This window comes from Ambystoma mexicanum, chromosome 12 (assembly GCF_040938575.1).
Source record: "Ambystoma mexicanum isolate Mex_15411 chromosome 12, UKY_AmexF1_1, whole genome shotgun sequence".
Lineage (NCBI taxonomy): Eukaryota > Metazoa > Chordata > Amphibia > Caudata > Ambystomatidae > Ambystoma > Ambystoma mexicanum.
In genome coordinates, this window is record NC_090936.1 from 357,423,406 (window position 1) to 357,443,127 (window position 19,722).

Consider the following 19,722-nt stretch of genomic DNA (forward strand, 5'->3'; position numbering starts at 1 on the left):
AGGGTTTCACAGGACGACAGCAGTGCAAAGGAGGATTCCTTCAGCGGGTCACCAGCGATTCCTCGGTCCAGCCTCTTGGTTGCAGGATACTTGGCTCCTGTATTCCTTTGTTCGTGAGAACTCAGGAGATCGACATGGTAGTGGTGTTTCCAGCTCCCTCTTATCCACGGTTCCCTTCGCGCCAAAACGGAGGGGAGCCAATGGGAGATCCGCACATCAACACACATACCATACGTGGACCAATCACGGACCACGGTGGTCCCAGGCATTCACACCACCCCAGACTCTCTGGCACCCAGGATGTGTATTGGGACCAGACATCCCAGCCCACACCCTGGAGGCACACAAACGACATGTAGAAGCCCGCGAAAGCAACCACGTTTCGCGGGAAAGTACATGCCCAAATAAGGAAGGCCCCGGGTCGCCCGACCTGGGGAAGGTGAAGGGAGCAAGACGGTCAGTGGACAGGACAAAGGAGCCTCGTGGTCTGGCCATTTTGGGAGCCAGGCCACCATTTTGGGTTCAGTGCGAAAAACGTGCTCAGAACGCCAAAAGGAGCTCAAAATAAACAAAACGATCGCTGCCACCATTCCAGACCCTGAATGACTTGCACCGATCAAATACCATCCTAAAAGAGTATCTAGGGCCTGTAGAAGGCTAGAGACCCAAGAGAGCTGTAACTTAGCTTACAGTGCCCTCTTGTGTCATGTTGCACTAAAGCCGCAACACGATAAAAGAAACTACGGGAAACAGCGTTCCCCGGTACTGACTGTCTTAAGGGCATGTCAGTTTCCCCATAAGAAAAGGAGCGAAAGCCCAGAGGAGTGCGGCAGAAGGCTGCACTTCTCTGGCAAAGTCAAGAACAAGGTGAAAAACAACAGCAAAAAGTTTAGGGGTTGCCACATGGAAGGAAAATTACCTACAATTACGAAATCTTTCCTAACATCAGCACAGTAACACTATTCGTTACTCATGTATAATTCTTTTTCGAAAATCAATATTGTGGCTTTTCTTACCCATCGTCCACAAAATGTTTGGACCAATAATTACCAAAGATATTCAAGTAACGAAGGTCAGGCATGTAATAGACCTTTTGACATTTCATTGGGGACAGCTTGCTTATTAAGAAACAAAGTGATGGGCACTTAATAAATGGTCGGCTGTAAAGAATATATCCACTGAATAAACTGTAATTATAGTGTGCGATGGGCACTGCCGGTTTAAAGATACTCAAACCCAGAAAACATGTCTGGATCAGCACATTTTAAGGTCGGGAAGCTCCATTATATAATAGTTAAATGAAATCACTTTACTTTAAAAGTCGCATACTGTCCCATCTCAGGAGTAACCACATGTGTAAAAGGAAATCCCAGGCGTGAAGAAGTGGCGACATGAAGTCTTATCCTCACTGTACTCCGCAGAGTCTGCAGATGAAGAAGTGGCGACATGAAGTCTTATCCTCACTGTACACCCCAGAGTCTGCAGGTGAAGAAGTGGCGACATGAAGTCTTATACTCACTGTACTCCACAGTGTCTGCAGAGTACACCAATGCAATATAGATTTTGACGTGTCATACATGTGTTACACTTGATAAGTGCAAACTTGACAAGCAGCTTTAGTAACCATCTTGTGTTCCAATAATGCATACACGTTCTAGTCCAGTAGATAGTGGAGAATATCAAAGGTCATTCTTATCGACCAATAAATGGTATTCAAACGGCTCACAAAATATATATCTAGCTATGTAAAATATGGGAATATTACGTATAGGCAAAATTCTTAAAAATTGTTGATGTCTACTGTGACACAACTTCCCGCCTTTCTTTCCTAGTAAAAGATTAGACTTTCTGCCGCTCCTCAGACGTGGTCAATGTGCGCAGGCGCACACCTACGTAAAAAACCTGGTACCTATCTCTCCACATTATGAAGCAGGCCACTAAGCACACCAGGCCAAGGAGAAGGTTCAGGATAATCTGCACGAGCACATAGAGTTTGATGGTGCCGGTCACAGTGCCACAGTCCGACACGTCCTGGTACATGAAGGAGCGGCTCAGGGGGTCCAAGGCATTCAGCTTGCACTGGCAAGAAGAGTCGTCGGCCATCTCACAGGTCATCTGTGTGAGCAGGGAATAGTGGTATGCAGAAAAAGCGATGGCCAACATACAGACAGTCAGGCTTAAGGCACTCAGCAGAAAGTAGGCCAGCTGTAAAGAAACAAAAAACAAGCCTAAATAGATTAATAGTGTGGAGGAAATAAGAAGAACACGCGTATAATACATGGCAGCTGCGATATCCGTATACAATGCCGGGAATTAATTTCCTGTTCACAAGCTAGCTGTGACAATACAAGTGACATGTAACAAGAAAATGACATTACAACGCGCTTCCGTTGTGACTTCGCAATGCATGCATTTTGAGCCAGCACAGAGCAGAATTCCAGCTGTCACTGCTGTACTTAAAGCAATGACAAGCAGAGCCAGTACAGGGTAGGGCCTGAGCGGGCCAGGCCCACCTAAAATCTGTAAATGCCCACTCAGCGCGCAGCACTGTGTGGGCATTTCCAGATTTCATAGTGCACAGTGAGCAGCAGGGGTTGCTCTGCGCTTCATGTGCTCTGTGCATATTAGGAACCAGGAGGCTCTCCCTGCTTCCTGGTTCTTGTCTATGTGGAGCACATTATCCAGAGGCCTATGGAGCAACTGAGTTGGCTGTGGTGAGTACGGAGTGAAATAGCGGATATGGGAAAAAAAATGTTTTGTTTGTGTAAGTTTGTGTGGTGTCTACAAGGACTGTATGCATGTAGTAAGTGTGCCTATGTATGTATGTCTGTATACAAGATTGTGTCTGGAAGTGCACTCATGAATGAATGCAGATTGAATGGTGTAGATGGGAAAAAGTGGTGTGTGAATGCAGTGTGAATGTTCTGGTTGCTTGTGTGAATGACGGTGGGTGAATGTGTATGCATCTGTGTGTGTATATCTCTGTGTATATATCTGTGTGTCTATATATCTGTGTGCATCTCTGCTATTCACTATGTATATCTGAGTATATATCTGTGTATCACTCTGTATATCTGTGTGTGTGTATATCTGTCTGTATGGATATCTGTATGTGTGTATATGCTATGTGTATGTGTATCTGTGCTTCCATGTGGTGAGAGAGTGTCTGTATGTGTGTGTGTGTTTGAGAGTGTATGTGTGAGTGTGTGTTTGTGTGTGTAAGTCTGGGGCTTGAGGATGGGCATTGGAGCACATTTTTTGACAGGGGCATGGCGTGTTTTACTGGTGTTTTTGAGCAATGCAAAGCCAACTTAAGTGTTATTATGTGAAGGGGTGGGGAAGGATAATACAGTGGGACTAGCTGGATACTACTGTGGCATGGAATTTTGGACTCGCATTAAGGGTAAAGCGAACATGTGTGTACATAAATGAGGGAGGGGATGGCATGTGTGCCATTGTTTTACTGTTGTTAAGGTCAAAGGCAACATATGTTTTCTTAATTGGATGGCATTTGTGCAGCCAGGTCATGTTTCCTTACTGTTGCATAACATTTTCTTCTGAGGTTAGGCGGCAAATACACAAGTGTTCTTATCTGGAGGGGGTATTTAGATCTCTGTAATGTTAACAAACCAAAAAATAAATAATGACATTTTAACAAACCCAAAAGACAGAAAAAATACTGAAACCTCCCATGACCACCTCTTTCCTCATGTTTTAAACAACACCCCAACCCCCACCCCACCAGATGTAACCCCTTTCCCCACATATATATATATTTTTAAATGCATGCTTTATTTTTTATTAGGTATAATCACTGGTTACCGGGGGATTTGTGTAACCAGCAAGGGCATGTTTACTGTGGCATGGCTTATTTTTACTGGCCTTAAGGAAAAGCCACCAGGAGTATGTTCATATGTGGGGATACTGGCATATATTGTCAGAACCAGCATGGACATGTTTTATTATAGTATAACAGCCGATCCCATAGCACAGAGACTAGAGCGCTTGCCTTGACATCTGTGCCGAGCCTGCAGGATCGAATCCTGGCAGGGTCAAACTCAGCCTTTCGTCCTTCCAAGGTCGATAAATGAGCACCCCACACCGTGGGTAATAATAAGCAGCACTCAGATACCTGAGGGTGTGTAGTGCTATATAAATGCTAAATTATTATAATTACTGGAATTATAGACAAAGCAAACATGAGTATGTTATTATGTAGGAACACTGGCATAGAATGGACATGTGTGGGCACAATCAGAATGAAAATGTGTTTTACACTTGACGAGTGGACATACAGTGGACAAATGAATAATGAAAATGCATTGGAAAATTCTCCTGTTCATTGTTGGTGACTTATTGATATTTTATTTCTACCGTGCTCATACACAAGTGTTTCACAACACAAGGGTTTTCACTTGATATCTAATTGGCTTTTCTCATGTCTAACTCATGCCTAACTCTACAAAACCGATTGTAAATTGTGTCTCTTTTTTACCTAAAGTGTACTGTCATATGCACCATTTTCACCCTTAATTTAAAAGGTTTTCTCAGGGGGAGAACCCCTGATCCTCCCTTGATTGCTTTGCGTTCCCTTGTTATCAGAGCCGGCCTTAGGGGGGGCGAGCCGGGCGACCACCCGGGGCGCCACGCCCCCCAGGGCGCCATTAGTCCCGGCCACGCCAGCCGGGGGAGTCTTACAAGGGCTCCCCCAAGCTGGCGTTGGGGGAGAAGGCGCAGCAGGTAGCCTTTTACAGTAAAATGTGCCCGCAGCGGTGGGTGCATTTAAATGCGCCCCTCCGCCGCGGGCACTTTTCATAAGAAAAGGCGCCATTAGCCCCCCACCAGGCCAGCTCGGGGGAGTCTTTCAAAGGGTCCCCCGAGCTGGCGTAGTGGCAGGAGCCTCATTGCCATTGAATGAATCTGCGGCGGTGGGCTCATTCAATGGCAATGGGGTGCGAACGCACCCTATTTAACCTCCTCGTCAGAGTGAGGAGGTTAAAAAAAAAAAGAAAAGTGGCCCATCCTGGCCCCGCCCCTTCCGCCAGCCCCCTGTTAACCAGGGGGGCACGGTGGGCGAGTGGGGGCGCCAATTCGCCCAGGGCGCTGCTGCCCTTAAGGCCGGCCCTGCTTGTTATGTTCTGTTGAACCTGCACATTTGTCCAGGAGCAGAACAAGACCCCTTCCTTCTGCTAGCTCCACCTAGGCTGGCCCGTTCTATAATATCTTCTCATTCATATATGATTTTATCCAAAGCTTTTTACAAAGAACATTTTTATATACAATTATTGCCCAATGAAAATTGATAATTGTTGTACTGACCTCAGAAGGATGAAAGGCTCAGTCAACCTTGCCAGGATTCAAATCTGCAGATCGCACACAGATCGCAACAGAGAGCGCCCAACCTGTTGACCTATTTTACTACATTAGCTCCAGGCCCCACTTATAATAAAATCCTGGCTATGCCTCTGGTGACAAGCTTTTCAAATTTTGTGCTTGTAAAATAGTTTTCTATGGCACTTTATAGACAGTAATTGACAAGGAACTGCTTGATTTGTGCACTTCTAAGGATAAGCACATGTCAGGAGGAATATGCATGATTTTACTAATTTTAAAGCACAAAACGAAAACGTTAGTTCATTCATTTTGAATAAACTTCTCAAACTATTTTTCTGCAACAAATTAAAAGCTGCATTGCAGCTTTTTAAAATCAAACATATTCTATATGAATTATCTGTGAAAAAACGTTGTTAAAGGGACGTTATGGTTAAGTTGCACTATTAAAAACCTATGAAATTCAATGGAAAAACCTTGTTACAGCTTATGGTTACAAGTAAAATTGAAAAACCTCAGACATTCCCCAGTTATGGTAAACTAAGCAACCATAACTCACGCCACCACCATGCACTGCTAGGACTAACACCCAGGACATCAAAGATGACATCACAAATGTCATTGATGACATCACTGATGACATCACATGTGAAATTAATTTTGATGAAAAGTTCCTACAAAGGGTTGTGCTTATAATGTTGGTAACAAGATGTCAGGGGTGATTGTGTAATGTTAAACATGTAATAACTAGCTACCAAGTCAAGACTTACTACACACTTGTGCTATTACAAAGAATACATATGAAGAGCCACAATGCATTCACATCGGAGGCACATGCAGGGAAATTAAAGTAAGGAAGAAAGAAACAGCATCATCAGAAAATATTAATAGCATTAAAATTTACCTTCATGTATACAAATGAATTGTGTGTTTGAGGCTGCCTATTGCCCCATGTACGTTCACCATGAGCTGAGATCAAACCCTAAGGAAAGTACTTTGTGAACATAAGACGTGGTAAACGTCTATATATACAGCACCTTTTGAATTTTAATATTCTGACTGTCAACGAAGAAAACCACCTGGCCTAGATATGTCAGTGAACAAAAACAAGTGGGACAGATAAGTGATGTCATCAGTGATGTCATCAATGACATTTGTGATGTCATCTTTGATGTCCTGGTTGTTAGTCTTGGCAGTGCACGGTGGTGGCGCGAGTTATGGTTGCTTAGCTTACCATAACTGGAGAATTTCTGAGGCTTTTCGGTTTTACCTATAACCATAACGTCCCTGTAACAACGTTTTACCATTGAGTTTCATACGTTTTTTTAAGTGCAACTTAACCGTAACGTCCCTTTAACAATGTTTTTTTCACTGAATTTCATAGGGTTTTACCAGGAAACCCTTAGTTTGTAAAGGAGTACCATATAACATACTAAACCAGCTGGCACCATGTTAATGCGCACAGCAGTCGCAGAGTATGCGTCTGGTAGCGGACATCGGGTGGCATCCAACCTGCTCAGAAAGGCAGAGGTTCTCTTACATAGTGGTACCATTCAGCAAACACAAGGCACATACACAAACAGCACCATGTACGTGAATTGCAAGGGAAAATAGAGTAGGTCTACAAACTGTGTACTTTGGGAAGAAACACAACAAAGACATAGGGAGTACCGCATAACGGAATGCACCAACAAGAGGAGCCTTCAACAATCTTCCCTCACTGCTGCTTTACATAGGAACAATGAACGAACGGCTAGAGTAAGGACTGGAATGTACTAACACCAGAACGTCGCTACAACGTAGTAATCGCACTAAAGTTTGTCTGATAATTGAACAGGTGGTGCAGTATACAAAGGTAGAAAACCATAACTTCTTTTTTTACGCAGCAATGGCAAGCACCTTAGAGTGCCTGGAAGAGAATTTCCCTCATGATGCAATGACCAACGATAGTAACCCCATTGGAACGCACCACAGTCTAAAACTTAAAAGATTTAATATCTATTGCTTCATGTACACCTAACAGATTTTCTTTTCTTTAAGAGAACATATCAGAAAGGAAACCAATGCAGCACAAGCAGCACCCCTTCCACAACAGCATACGGGCACAGTAAAGGAAAGAAACTCTGTAAATGGAAAAGTGGACAGCCTGGAATCGAAAATGGAGGAATTGGTGCAAAATGTTTCCGCCTTCAAATATTACATACAAGGACATATTATGGACAAAATAAAATACCACTGCCCAACCTGCACGTGTACCCCTTCCCCATTTCACAGCCAGCCATCCCCTCAAAATCCATGTGATCAGGGACGTTACGATGATACCTCAATCCCTTCCTGCCGTCACGACCAACTTGTACAAATACCCAATTCCCCACAATATGTATTCACTTCTGCTACCCCTTCCCTTTTGTAATACTATCTAGGAATGTGTGGAAATAAAGGTTGATATGTAAATTGTTGCTGAGTGTATTTGTGGCTTTTCCTTTGTTTTTAAAATCCCGTTCTGACTCAGTGACGCACAGTTCTGGTGGGAATTACCACAATTAAGCAAAAGGGAGGTGCCCTACGGATACCGCACCTGCCCGGCCTATCCGCAATCACAATAGAGGCATCCGTACGAACCCAGTACGAACTGCATGTCTGCACCTTGTGAACCACCTATAATTAGTTGTGGGAGCGGACGTTTGTCCGTTGCACAAGTACGTGCATGCATATCTCTTCCTCTGTCTCCTGGTAACACCGCCCTTGTCCAGCATATGCTACACTACGCCCAAGAGTGTAGGCCTTGCCCACACCCACCACAACATAATAGAGCCATGAATGTGAACATGTGACCACGTACCACAATCCACGAGCGTAACATAGGAAGGGTGTTATAAAGGGCAAACCATAGCTATGCAATTGCTCACATGTGGCTCCCTAATGTGCAACATGTGTAATAACCTACACCATATGGTAATGCACGCATAGCAGCTCACTTCTGCTGTTCTACCACGTCTAAAATGTCCTCCACAACCATTCTTTAAAGGTCAGCACCCTCGGAGAGATGCAGAGTTAAAACAGCATGGCTGCATTATGTTGTGGTGGCTGTGGTGAAGGCATAGGCTCTTGGAGGCATGGACTATGGCCCATGACCTTTTGCCATGCACCCAATAGTGTAGGACTTGCCCACACCCAGCACAACATAACAGAGCCATCCAGGCGAACATGTGGCCAGGTACCACAATCCACAAATGTAACATAGGCAGCAACACTTCTACCCAACCCCCGCACCATAATACAGCGATGCATGCACACATGTAACAGTTAGCAGAATCCACAAACACACCACAGTGCCCGCACCCCTATCCACTTCTATTCACATAGCATTGTATTACTACCAACCCAACCACAAAATCTTCACAACAGTGGCCCTGCTCCCAGAACTCTATTAAGTGCACAAAACCAATAGTTCATGGTGCAGTACAGTAGTCAGCACTCTGTGCAATGGAGAGTACCCAAGCCGATAAAATATGCAGTTTTCCCCTATCCGCTTCTATGCACACAGTACTTCAACACTGCACCCAGTGGACACACTGCAGGACTGTTCACTCCATCAGGTCCAGCCATGGATGTAGGATGTGCTAACAATCCCCACATACATGGAACTAACAGTGTATGCAATGTTGACAAACCACACACACAAGGCAACAATGTGAAACCTACTTGCAACCATGGCACATTGTTGTCGGTGCGAGGCCTCCAACCATGCATTGAAGGGGTTACGGCCTTACCACACGCCAAAAAAGTGTGTGTTCACCATAGTACACTGTATGTTAAAATGTTTATGTCATGTGCAATGCGCTCCCCTTCTGCCATTGATCTGCCATCAGTCACCACGGAAAGAGGTTGCTGCACCAGCTCTCGTGCCATAACGCAGGCTGCCTGCATTCACCACACAAGGTAGTTGCCTGTGGAGGAATCCGCTAATTGGCGCAATACGCACGGATACTGCATGTACAACACTGTCTTCTTCCACCTAATGATATATATCAGATGAACCACTTGTCACTCCCCCCCCCTCTTTCCATCCCTTCTTCCCACCAACACATGCCGTAAAGTATGTTGGCCCTTCTGGCACCGCACTGTCCTCCGATACACCATGACAGCGTTTCCCAAAAATGTTGACGCACAGCACGCTTCCCTCCAGCCAACTACCGGCCACGTCCAATGTTCGCCGACATCACGGCGTACTGAAAGCCAATGAGACTTTTGTCCGCAAAGCGAACAGGGAAATGGGTCAGCGGAGCCAGATATCACTAATGTTTGGAGACGTACATTTCAGTTCTTTCCAACAAAAGTACTGGTCGGATTTCCACCAAACACACAAAAGCATGCTTTTGGAACCAAGCCCCTGCCGCAAATTTGGTTAAAATCCATCCAGCCGTTTGGCCTGTAGGCGTGCGCAAAGTTTTTTCCCTTTCAGTCTATGGGGGAAAAACAAAATTGGGACTCCCCCTATAACTTTGCCCCCCCTCCACAAAACCTCATCCAACTTTTCACAAAAATTCAGCGGGCCCCATATACTTTTTTGGCAAAGTTTGATCAAAATTCTTCCACGGGGAGCAAAGTTATAGGCCGGCCAAAAAGTGGGTCTCCTATGGGTTTAGCAACTTAACCACAACTACACTACACTACCGTGGGCCGTGTAATATAGAACAGCAAATGGAAGATCTCTTAAATTAGTTCACGCAAGAAGCCAGGTATTAAAGGAGATAGCAGTGTGTGTCCATGGAATAAAATACCCTGTTATAGGGATATTTGTTAGGAGGTACTTTATCCTATATATAATATGATGAGGATATTATTCACACATTGATAATGTCATCTAATCTAAGCGATTACATAGTATGCTAAAGAATGTACTTCTTAATGAAAAATAGCTGCAAATACGTTTTTATAAATTCAGCGAAGCTCGAATTCACTCAAAGGTTTTTACACTTGCATGTGCAAAGAACACACACAAGTGAAGCTGCTGCATCCTGGGAGCCTGTGTGTGTTGGGGCCATCCAAAAAATGTATCTGCCTACACAAACGCCTTTTCCAATCATTATAAAAATAACTGACCAAGGAGCTATAACATTTTTTTAATACTCTGTCACAGGAAAATCTAAGGAGATTGGAATGAAAAAAAAAACAATTAGAAACATTAGTTATTTTTTAAAAGAAATGTTTGAGTGATTTTCAGTATTCAGTATACAATCCGCCAGGCGGACGAAATAGGAGTGATCATCTTGGTTTCTAAACATTTAGACAACATCAATAGGAGCCAACGGTCAGTTAATATAGGTAACCAATTAGGAAAATTCTATTAAATTCAACGCTCGCAGCCTAACAGGACAAGAGTGTGCTTTGAAGTCCTTTTTCATAAAATGTAGGCACGGGAACCAAATGGCCATAGAGAACAGCAACGTGTCCCTGATGCTGGCAGTCCATTTTTCCATCGCATTTATAGTCCGAACCTTGTCCAGCCACATTTCAATTGACAGAGGTTGGTCTTCCGCCATAGCCTCAGGACGAATAGTTTGGCTGCAATTAGAAGATGGGCTAGGAGATTGGCTTCCCTTGCTGTATACCGCTCTACGATGGGAGTCAATAACTCTAGCACAGATAACATTGGGTCAGGTGGTATGTCCAAGTGTAAAATCATTTGTACCCTGGATCTTACTGCAAACCAAAAATGCTGTAGAGCGAGGCAACTCCACGGAACATGCACTAGTGTCTGCATCCTCTCAAGCAGGTTTTAGCAATATTCAGGTTATAGGCATGCAGTTTAATTGGGGTCCTATACCACCTAGTGAGAATATTTGCCTGGGTCTCTGCAAAATGAGGACAGAAGGAACCGATGGATACTCTAAAGATCCTTTCCCAATCTTCACATGCAATTGGCCCGCCCAATTCCTTTTCCGACTCAGTACAATAGGTTTGTCGGCCTGTCATAGTGATTCCGGATTTCGTTTTTGTAGAGCTTAGATATGAGCCCTTTCGAAAAAGCTGCTGACTGAAATACTTATTCTAGTAGTGTCAAGAGCTCTAGTTGCGGCAGCTACCATGTTAGAGGGATGGAGCACCCAATGCATAGGTTGTAGATATCTGAATCTATCATTTTCCTCTAGCCCTAGATTATTTTTGCAGTCTTCAAAGGACTTTATCTTCCCATTTAAAGACAGGTCTCCCATTTTGCTCAACCCTTACAATGCCCAGCCAATGTAGCCCCTGTCAGTGTTCCCCGGAGTGAAATTGTTAGGGAAAGGTTGTAGAACCCGTTAGTTTCCCGCATGGGACGGGGTGCCGAGGGCTGTATCCGAAAGTGTAGCCCTGCCACTGCCTGTTCCATGCCAACCCAGATCGTGTCTATGTCTCTTTGGACCCAGTCGATCAATGAGCGAATCTGCACTACTCCATAGTAGTTCCACTCCTTGGAAATGGCAGGTATAATGTGTGCTTATTGATCCTAGGAGCACCTCCCCCCACAAACAATTTACCAACAGGGATTCCCAGTGTTTGATAGTGGCTTTGGCATTGGGGCTAGGTATTAAAGAAGTAGAGAAACCGAGGGAGGATATTCATTTTGACAGTGGCTATTCTGCCAAACCAGGAGAGATTAAGCAAGTTCTATCGGTGCATAATTATAATAATACTTGTTCTTTTATAACACGCTTAATACCAGCGAGTGGTTTCTAAGAGTGGGATTGGGATTAAAACCTGTGTTGCACTGTGTTGTCTTGCTTCCAAGACAAACGCATTGCCAATGAGCTATCCTCACCATTTCTTTCATAATGTCCCGAACAAGAGAAGGAGAGTTAGATCTAAAGAGATCCGACTCTAGTTCAGCCTTTACATGTGGGGGAATGTTAAGTGCCATTATTTCCGATTTAGTATCGTTCAAAACAGATACACGCCCATAGAGACCCAATTCTTCTTCTATACCCTGAAGTGACATATCAGAGTCCATAATGAGTAGGATTATGCCATACAGGAACAGACTGATCTTGTGTTGGATTCCCCCAAATGTTATATCTTAGTTTTAGTTGCAGCGCATAAAAGCCGCTAGCGGCTCTATAACTAATGCAAATAGAAGCAGTGACAAAGGGCATACTTGCCTGGTACCTCTGCATAAGTGAATCAGCGATGTTAAGACCCTGTTAACTAACAGATGCGCTGTCGGATCTAAATAGTTCGACATAATCATGTGTTGCATTTTGGTTCCGAAGCTGAATTGACCCAGCAGTGCCTTTAAGAATCCCCAGTCCATCCTATCAAACGCCTTCTCTGGATCAAGAGCTAATAAGAGTGAGTGGGCTAGGGTTCTTGCTAATTGGTCTACTAGGTGTAGGACCCTTCTAATATTGTCTATTGTCCCTTTGCCCCACATGAAGCCTGATTGATCAGGGTGCACCAGTACTGGCATACATTTCTCCAGTCTGTTGATGATATTGGTAAATATCTTAGAATCCAAATTGAGCACTGCTATGGCTATGACGAGCACAACTTGGGATCCTTCCCCACTTTTGGAAGGAGGATGACCTGTGCCTCCCATATTGGCTAATGGTTTTGCTAATATTTGGCTAAGAGATTTATTGAAAGAAGCAGTAGTAGCCCCACTCTGGTCCTGGTGATTTATTCAGTGATATTTTGTCTTGGCGTACTTCCGGGGGCTCTATCGAGGAGTCCAATTATTCCCTATTGTCCGGGGAGAGTCTGCTGAGGTTTAGGGCCTCGAGATATGAGTTCTGATCCACTTGACCTAGGTTTATGTTACGCTCACCTGGTATCCACGGCGGCGCCACACCATACTGGATGGAGGTCTAAGCGCTATCCCGGATCCCTCTCTGCTTGGTTATGTGCCAGATGTTGGGTTAAGATACTGGTTCTGTGATGGGTGGACTCCCACCTCCCTCTGGTCCAAATCCCCTCCCTTGGGGTTATTGCTCACCTTAGGTTTTTGTGTGTTTAACTCTCCATCCTGCATCTCTGTGCAGGGGCGCGTGGTTGGGGCGGGCGTTCCGTGGACCTAGTTGCTTCACTGGTCCATGTGTCCTTATGTCGGGTCCAGACCGGCTGTGACTCCGATTCTCCTTGCTGTCTTCCAGGTGAGTTATAATGTCTTTTCCGTCTTTATTCTGTCTCTTTGTTTCCCTCCGTTTTCTCTGTCTTTTCGGCGTCTTGCTCCACTAAGCTGTTCCCTAACAATGTCTCTTTTTGTTTTCACAGGGATGGTTGCGATCTCGGAGTTGCTGCGCCGATGGCGAAGACCACAGTGCGTTATTGATGTGTGGATCGCTGCGCTGTTTATTGGTGCTAATTGCTAACATGCGTTCTCTTCTCTTCTTTGTATAGGTTGCAGTGATGTTCCGCAGTGATGAGCGATCGAAGCGCTGCTTGCCCAGGAAAGTTTTTTGTTATTGCTGACCTTGTTCCTTCTCCCTTGCAGGTTGCGGCGAAACCCAGAGATGGGTGAGGTAAGAGAAGCACAGGGTGCTGCCAGGACTCGCTGCTTGCCCAGGTAAGGATTGTTATTAATGCTGTCCTTGTTTCTTTACCTTTGCAGGTTTCAGCGAAATCCGGAGATGGGCGAGGTAAGCGAAGCACAGGATGGATTCATGGTTACTTCACAGGTAAGTGTTCTTGCTTGCTAATGCTGTTCTTGTTCTTCCAGGTCATTAATGGAACCCGGATCCAGGGCTTCAGGATCAGGCCGCCAGAGAAGCAGATGAGCAGGAGCTGGACACGTTGAGCGTTATGCTGCAGGAGTGCAGAATAACGCGAAGCATGTTCTGCTGTTTGGGTGTGGTTTAAATAGCCCAGGTAAAGTAGTTCCAGGCCAAGTAGTTCCAGGCCCAGCCACACCCAAAACAGTAGACCGCATGGCTTGGTTCTAAAGAACTGAGATGTGTAATAGGCCTCCATGTTGGATTAAGGTCCAAAACTGGTATTATTTTATTCCTGATGATGAGCCTGGCGCCAAAAGCGTCAGGACTAACTCCAAGGATGTTTCTGATGGAGTTGTAAGGCCCTTGGGGCCAGTGTGAAGGGCTTTATCCCCACTGCTGCCAGGGGGCTGTTATACCTGAGGGGGTCAGGGGCATGGATCATGACAGCACTCCCCCCTAAGGCCCCTCTCAAGGTATTTCCTCCGTCTGGCCCTGGTTTGGTCAGATGGTTCCGATGAAATCGTCTTACCAGGCGTGGCGCATGGACGTGCTCGCTAGGCTCCTATGGCCTGTCCTGAGGGCTGTATCCCTTCCAGTACACTAAGTAAGATAACTTGGACCTGGTGAGCTTAGAATCTAGGATGTCCTTGACTTCAAATTTGGGTTCTCCGTTAACCAGCACCAGATTTGGTTTTGTTTTGACCCGAGTTCCAGGCTGAACAGGTTTTAAGAGTGACACGTGGAATACGGGATGGATGCATATTTGGTGGTAAAGCTAGTTTTACTGCCACAGGATTTATAATAGCCTTTATGGTATAGGGCCCGAGATATCTGGGACTAAATGTTCGAGTTCCTCTTATGGGCACGTGCCGAGACGCCAACCAGGCTTCATCTCTGACTTAGTAGTCTGGGGCTTTTCTCCAGTGTTGATCAAGAATCTTTTCTGTCTTTCTTTGGCTTGGATCAAGTGTTCTGCTGCCTTTTTGAAGGCTTGAGTGATGGTCGTATGTAAAGTCTTCACCGCGGGCATTTCCAAGGCCATGGAGGTATCTAATTCGGAAGTATGTGGGTACCTTCCTTCCATATACGGTATAGAATGGACTATGTCCGGTACTTGTGTGTAGCGAGTTGTTGTAGGCATATTCGGCTATCCACAGCACATCCTTCCAGCTTTCTTCCACTTGATGTGACATGCACCGTAGGTATTGCTCTAGTGTCTGATTCGTCCGCTCCGTTTGGCCATCAGTTTGGGGATGGTGACTAGTGGACAGACGAATATCGATTTGGGCAATTGCACAACTCTTCCTCCAGAAGTTAGACATGAACTGACTCCATCGGTCAGAAATCGGGATGGAGGGGAAACCATCTAATCGTACCATTTGCTCTAAAAACACCTTTGCCAGACTGGATGTGTTTGGTATACCCTTAAGCGGAATGAAATGGACCATTTTAGAGAATAGGTCAACAACCACTAGGATAGTGTTGAATCCTTGACAGGAAGGCAGATCTGTGATGAAATTGAGGGAGAGTGTGTGCCAAGGTGCAGGTGGAATTTCCAGGGGTTGAAGAAGGCCCACAGGTCTTTGTTTCTGGGATTTATTCTGTGCACAAATGCCACATGACAGAATAAACTGCATAATGTCCTTTCACCAGGTCGACCACCAATAATTTCTTTTCGCCTTGGCTAGGGTCTTGGCAATTCCTGGATGTCTTTCTATCAGGGGGTTGTGATAAACAGAAATAACTTGTTCTTGTAGTACCTTATTTGGTAGATATAAACGCCCTCTGAAATACGGGAGTTGGTTCTTTGTTGTGTAATGTTCACCTTGAGTGGTCAGGTCTTGTAGAGCTTCAGTGTTCATTAGTAGCCGAATTTCCTTTTGGAGTTCGTCCAGAGATAACGTTGTTGTAAGTCCTAGTAGTTTGTCACCTGGAATAATGGCCACCGGGTCTGGAGTTGAATATGTGTTCTCATCAATACCCATGCGGGATAGGGCATCGGCTTTTCCGTTCTGGACTCCAAGTCGGTACGTGATTATGTAATCATATTCTGCAAAGAATAAAGCCCATCAGAGTTGACGGGATAATTGAGCATTTGCCATCTTGAGGTATTGTAGGTTGCGATGGTCGGTGATTACTGTGATGGTATGTCTGGCGCCTAGGAGGTAATGCCGCCAAGCCTTAAAGGCTGCCTTGATCGCTAGGAGTTCCTTGTCTGTTATTGCATAGTTAGGTTCAGGTGTAGTACATTTTCGCGACCAAAAGGCCACGGGATGTAACTGCCCTGTTTCGGGATCCCTTTGGGAAAAACAGCCCTTATTGCCATGCTGGAGGCATCTGTTTCCACTACATATGGGAGATCTGGGCGGGGGTGTCGTAGCACCGGGGCTGAGGTAACTCTTTTCATGAGTTCCTGGAAGGCCTTCTCCGCCTCTTCTGTCCATTGGAACAGTTTGTTGTTTTTTCGTAATAAAGAAGTGATTGGGTGCACAATCTGGGAGAAACCCGGTATGAATCAGCGATAAAAGTTCGGGAAGCCAAGCATACTTTGGATACCTTTGACTGAAGACGGTGATGGCCAGCTAAGGATGGCGTCTACGTTGTGCATATCCAACCAGACGCCTCTGGGAGTGAGGACAAAACCAAGGAACTCGACTTCGGTGACATGGAAGGAGCATTTTTTAAGTTTGGCGTATAGCTGGTGCTGTCGGAGTTTTGCAAGGATGGAGCGAACGTGCCTGACATGGTCCTGTTTAGAAGAGGAGTACACCAAGATGTCGTCAATGTAAACTAGGGTACATGCGTCGACCAATTCCCGTAGTACATCGTTCATGAAGTACTGGAACGCAGCGGGAGCGTTGCAAAGCCCAAAGGGCATTACCTGATATTCGTACAGCTCATACTTATTACAAAACGCGGCCTTCCATTCATCTCCTTTCTTTACATGCACAAGATGGTATGCCCCCCCTGAGTCCAATTTGGTGTCAATTTGGGCATCCTTGACTTGGTCCAGCCGTTCTGGGATAAGGGGTAGAGGATAACAGTTTTCAACTGTTACCTGGTTTAGTGCGCGGTAGTCGATGCACGTTATCAAGTCCCCCTCCTTCTTGGGTGCGAAGAATAGGGGCGAGGCTACCGGGGATTTGGAGGGGCGGATAAAACTGTTTGCCAGGTATTGGTCCAGCTATGATTTCAAGTGGAGATTTTCAGGTTCAGTGAATGCATAAATTCGACTACACAGGATTTGTGCACCAGGTACGAGGTGGATCTGACAGTCATATGGCGTGTGAGGGGGTAAGGTATTAGCCTGTTCTTTTTGGAAAATGTCTTGGAAATCGTGGTATTCGCTTGGTAGTGTACTTGTTACACCTAGTACCAACGCCTCTTTATCTTGGACAGATGTCTCTTGTTCAGACGATTGCATTTCCACTTGGTAGCACGCATCAGCACACTCATTGGAGAAGGCTAATTTTTTGGCTCGCCAGTCAATGTTAGGATTGTGAGCCACCAACCACGGCATCCCTAGAATCACCCGGAACTGAGGGGCCTTGATAAGGTCGAAGGCAATGGCTTCCCGATGTCCGTCTTGGTACAGAAGGGTCAATTATGCTGTGCGTTGAGTTACAGGACCAGAAGCTATCTCTGTGCCGTCGACAGTGGTGACCTTCTCAGTTGTCGTTTTCTGACAGAGGGGAAGCCCCATCCTTGTTGCCAGGCCTTGGTCTATGTAGTTACCAACGGCTCCGCTGTCTATGTATGCCTCCACAGCATGCATCTGAGACCGTTGTTGGTGACTGATCAAAATCACAGGCAGGGCAAGGTGTGAGGTCTGTGGCTCTTTTCCTTCGCTCGACAAACAGACCTCTATGCTTGCCGGGCCTAGAAGTGTTCCACCTCTTGTTCTCCTCCTTCTTTCTCTATAGCTCCAACTGTTCTTCTACGGGGTTTTACGGGACATTCTCTGAGGAAGTGACCTGATTTCCCGCAGTACAGGCATAATTGCTGTTGTCTCTTTCGGCCTTGGTTAATGGGCTCCGTACCCCCCAATTTGCATGGGTTCCGAAGTGTTTTCTGATGAACGCGGACTGTTCTCCTTTGAGCGTACATACACAGTCTGATTCTCTGTTCTGGCTCGATCTGTCCTTCGCTCTTGCAGCCTGTGGTCTATCTGCACCACTAGGTTGATGAACTCTGCACAGTCTTTTGGTGGGTTTACCACCTGAGCTAGGACGTCTTTCAATTCCCCCCGTAATCCTCTATGGAATAACGTTGTTCGTTTCTCCTCACGCCACCCAGTTTCAACGACAAGTCTGTTAAAAGTGGCGATATATGTTAAAAAATCTTGGCTGCCTTGGCGGAGGGACAGAAGTTTGTTATCCAGAGCTTGGCTCTGGGTATGTCGGGCGAATAGCTTCTCCATCTCCTGTTGAAACCCCCTGAAATCCCGCAGGAGTGGGTCATCCTGGCTTACTAACGGTATTCCGCGGCACTGCCACTCAGATATGACAGAATGAAGGCAACCCGCGACTGATCAAAGAAAATGGAGGCGGCACTGGTTCATGAATACTGCATATTTTCTTGTGTCCCCCGTAAAACATTCCGGTGGGGCCCCACGGAGGACCTCCTGCACTGGATTGACGGATGTGGCAGGAACGAACAGAATACTTCCTGGGAACGGAGCTTGCCCAGCCTGTGTTTGGAGCAATTGTCTGGCTAATTCATCGGTGCGGTCCTTGGTGACAATCAACTCCCTACTAAGGGCGTTTGTTTCTTGCCGGGCGGAGTGCACCTCGGCCCGTAATTCTCCCAGCAACTGGGCTAGTTGGTCAGTGTCTGATGTTTCCATGACGCCCAGATGGATGTTTCAATTGAGGCTTTGCATTCTGTTACACTCACCTGGTATCCACGGGGGCGCCACACGATACTGGATGGAGGTCGAAGCGCTATCCCAGGCCTCTCTCTGCTTGGTTATGTGCCAGACGTTGGGTAGCACCTATAACAGGAGAATGGAGGGTTAAGATACTGGTTCTGTGATGGGCGGCCTCCCACCTCCCTCTGGTCCAAACCCCCACCCTTGGGGTTATTGCTCACCTTAGGTTTTTGTGCATTGAACTCTCCGACTCTGCTTGCTGTATTCCAGGTGAGTTATAATGTCTTTTCCGTCTTTATTCTGTCTCTTTCTTTCCCTCAGTTTTCTCTGTCTTCTCGGTGTCTTGCTCCACTACGCTGTTCCCTAACAATGTCTCTTTTTGTTTTCACAGGGATGGTTGCGATCTCGGAGTTGCCGTGCCGATGGCAAAGACCACAGTGAGCTATTGATGTGCGGATCGCTGCACTGTTTATTGGTGCTAATTGCTAACCTGTGCTCTCTTCTCTTCTTTGTACAGGTTGCAGTGATGTTCCGGAGTGATGAGCGATCGAAGCGCTGCTTGCCCAAGTAAGTGCTTTGTTAATGCTGACCTTGTTCCTTCTCCCTTGCAGGTTGCGGCGAAACCCGGAGATGGGCGAGGTAAGAGAAGCCCAGGGTGCTGCCAGGACTCGCTGCTTGCCCAGGTAAGAATTGTTGTTAATGTTGTCCTTGTTTCTTTACCTTTGCAGGTTGCGGCGAACTCCGAATATGATATGATATGATATGGCATTTATAACGCGCCTATACACAAGTGTTTCAAGGAGCGACGAGGCAAGGGGGGGAACAAAG

General features: G+C 45.8%; 1 protein-coding gene across 1 annotated transcript in view; it reads right to left on the bottom strand.

The window, feature by feature from the left end:
• Positions 1-624: 624 nt before the first annotated feature.
• Positions 625-19,722, bottom strand: part of SSPN (sarcospan) — a 378,811-nt gene continuing 359,713 nt past the window's right edge. Inside the window, exon 3 of the mRNA XM_069628473.1 lies at positions 625-2,205. Within this exon, the coding sequence (XP_069484574.1) occupies positions 1,840-2,205 (366 nt within the window). The 3' untranslated portion in view covers positions 625-1,839. The remainder of the gene's footprint in view (positions 2,206-19,722) is intronic.